The sequence below is a fragment of the Oryzias melastigma genome, linkage group LG5 (genome assembly GCF_002922805.2).
Source record: "Oryzias melastigma strain HK-1 linkage group LG5, ASM292280v2, whole genome shotgun sequence".
NCBI lineage: Eukaryota > Metazoa > Chordata > Actinopteri > Beloniformes > Adrianichthyidae > Oryzias > Oryzias melastigma.
Genome location: NC_050516.1, coordinates 16,087,244 through 16,090,390, shown reverse-complemented (window position 1 = coordinate 16,090,390; position 3,147 = coordinate 16,087,244). Strand labels below are relative to the sequence as shown.

The 3,147-nt window shown below is 37.8% G+C and overlaps 1 protein-coding gene across 1 annotated transcript; it reads right to left on the bottom strand.

The window, feature by feature from the left end:
- Window positions 1-635: 635 nt before the first annotated feature.
- Window positions 636-3,147, bottom strand: pdrg1 (p53 and DNA-damage regulated 1). Its single transcript, XM_024270733.2, has 5 exons — window positions 2,988-3,147; window positions 2,539-2,614; window positions 2,325-2,399; window positions 2,172-2,252; window positions 636-1,090 (listed from the first exon to the last, which is right to left on the bottom strand). Exons 1-5 carry the CDS (start codon window positions 3,069-3,071, stop codon window positions 1,008-1,010), a joined length of 399 nt encoding a protein of 132 aa, XP_024126501.1. The 5' UTR covers window positions 3,072-3,147; the 3' UTR covers window positions 636-1,007.

The following is a 3,147-nucleotide window of genomic DNA, read 5'->3' as shown; positions in this document are numbered from 1 at the left end:
TCACGGTGGAGGGTCGTTTCAGCCATCACTTTCTGAAGTCTAAACTCACCTGTAATCTTGATCTGATGATTGTAAAGGATCCAGAGATTGACAGACTGTAAAGGGAACGGAGGAACGCTCTAGAGGGGATGCACATCATAACTCTAATGGATGCTCCTCCCACGTGGTCGCAGACGTGCCCGGCGACAGCTAAATACCACATACCGTAACATTTTAGCGGTTAACGCATTCAACATAATTCCAGTAGATTCTGAAGCACGAAAAGCGGCTTGGCCGCTTTTCGTGCTTCAGAATCTACTGGAATTATGGAAAATTTATGCTAAGTAAAAGAACACTAACACTGGTGTTAAATCGTTAATGAAAGACTCAAACCAGGAAAATTCCAATTCCAACATGATTTCAAATTATCTCCCCCTTAGTTATTAATTTGAAAACTTTAATTAAAATAACCTTTTATCCTTTAGTGGGAAAGTTTCTCAGTTGATTAGAGGCTTTAAAGAAGTTACTCTTTTTTAATATCATTTTTGGTTGATTAATTGACATTCATGATTGAATGTATGCAGCAACTAGAGAAACATCTAAATACACCATTTGATTTTAGGAGGGTTTAAGTGCAGCTTAACCAGTCAGTTTGGTCATCTTTTACGACAATTTATTTAATTCAAATGTAGAACATTTTTAATTTATAGTTTTTGTTCTCATGCAGAAAATGTTCCGATAGAGACAATCTGCTGCTGTGAACCAAAGGAAATGACTACAAAACAGCAAATATAAATACATATGAAATGTATTAAAACAGAAGAACTCTGGAACAGGCAGCAAAAAAGGAGAAAAGTTTGTCATCTGTCCTGCAGGAATCCATGACAGTCCAACTGTCCCGCTGAGTCGCCTTTCTTAAGCATCTTTATATGATGCTAGGTAGCCACACTTCACAAACGTGGAGCTGGACCTCAGACCTGCAGCTTTGGAGCTTCAGACGCTCAGAAGTGACTCAAAACCGACGAGAATCAAGTCTTCAGAAGGCTGTTGATGGCTTTGAGCTCCTCGGCGGACAGTGGAGACAGACTGTAGCCTCTGAGCTCTGGCTTACCTAAAGAAATGAAAGTAAGAGTTTTAACTTTGGAAAAGTAAAAGTTGAATTGGCTAATATTAATGTAACCAATAAATGTTAGAATATCCAGGATTTCACATTAATTTGATAACTTTTTTCTCTGACATTGAGTACAGGAGCTGTCTGAACCACAGATGGAACTGAAGATGGGTTAATTCCAGGAAGAACTTTCAAAACAGTTGATCCTTAAAGAATGAAAAATTTTCAGATACAAAAATTGTATTTTTCTTTTTTTTAATTTTAATTCAGAATATATTATTTTAAAAAATGTTTGTAGTGACCTTGACACAGAGTTCAGAGTCTTGAACTGACTGAGATTCTAGATGTGCAGATCAGGTCAGTCTGTAGGTCTGAGCAGGTGGAAAACATCTGTACAAAACAGCCGACAGCTCCTGTTTCCACTTAGAATATTTTCCTGGAGACTTGAGCTCATCACATTTCACCCGTCTTTGAGTGTGCTGCCCCCTTGTGGCATTGGAACCTTAAAGCAGCACGGTTTAGGAAAATACAGAAAATAAAAAAAATAAATTCTGAGGTCTGTTGCTGTATTGGAGCATTGGAGCATTGCAGTCTTGCAGCATTAACATGTGGTTGAATACTTATTTTGTTTTCTTGGGGCTCAACAGAATGACCAACAAGTCTGCATAATTACATTAAAGAGTTGAACAACACAAAAAAAGTGTGAAGCCCCAATTGTGACGCTTTAAATAGGCTTGTTTTGATATTTCACCTTTTCAATATACTGTTTTTAGGGTTTGTTTTACATGTTTTAGTTTTGAATCTATTTTAAGTTGTAACTTTTCTTGTGTTTTTGTGAGTTTTTAAACTTTGTTCCAACTGACCAGAAGTGCTTTACAACCATTCTTTTCTTCCCAAAATCTCTATATGTTCATCCAGAAGAGAACTTTTAATTCTTTCTTTTCCCAACAGGATGACAGGGACAAACAGGGTAATTCAATTTCCCCTTCTGCTGCAGACACTGTCTATAAAGTGTCATATTAATAAAGTTTGCATAGATGTTTTTCCTTTTTTGTTGTATTACTTTGAAAGTGTTGTATACCTTGAATCTCGTTGAGATGATTGAATTTTGCCTTCAGTTCTCTGCGAAGATTATTGATTTCTTTATCCAGCTGTTCTTGGTCTGCAGCACAGGAAACACATTTTTTTTTTGGCAAAAATTAAAATTATGAGTTATTTTCTCTTTAAAGGTTACCTTTCTGGACCATGTCTCTTGTTTTGGATTTGTTAAATTGAATAAACATGTTTCCGAAGCAAACCTTCACGTTCTCTGCAAAAAAAAAACAGTCAGTATTAACGCCGGGAAACTGGTGGGTTTGTGATTTTACAGCAGCACTTCTGACAGATTTCTAAAATGATTAGGTGTTACTGTTTGGCTTCAGAACACGGTGGGACCGGTCTTCATTCACCTGAATCAGACAGCTCATGTTTGAGAGCGTTCAGCGCCTCTCTGTTCCGGTTTCTCTTCAAATCCAGGTCCACTATCTGAAGGGAGAAAAAAAAAACACACATGCTTTCATGTTTACTTAATGTTTCATCCAATTTTTAAGTTATTACAAGAAGAGAGTAGGTAATGCCAATATGTTGTCTGGTGCATGACAGCCAAAGAAAACCAACTGGACTAAACTTTAGGATCTAAAACAACAAAAACAATGTTTCCCTTTGTGCTTTATAATTGGAATTGAAGCTAAACTTTAAGTAAAGATGGAAGTTGTAAATATTAGGGAACTAGCTAGGCTAGCTTAAGCAGCAGCGGTTCGGTTAGCTCTCTGCTCGTTGTAGCAATTATCTTAACCGTGACACTGAAAAGAAAATGGTTTGCGGTTCAAACACCGTTCTTTCTTTCCGAAGTGTATACCTGCTGCCTGGTGGTGATGACCTCCTCTGCTGCTTCTTCCACTTCTGTCAGGTACTCCAGCACGCGCTGCGAACCTGCATCCATGTCGCCGGTGTCACATGTAAATATGTCCTACGGGAAACACGAGGGAAACGGAACAATTCTTCTTCTGCGTTTTGTA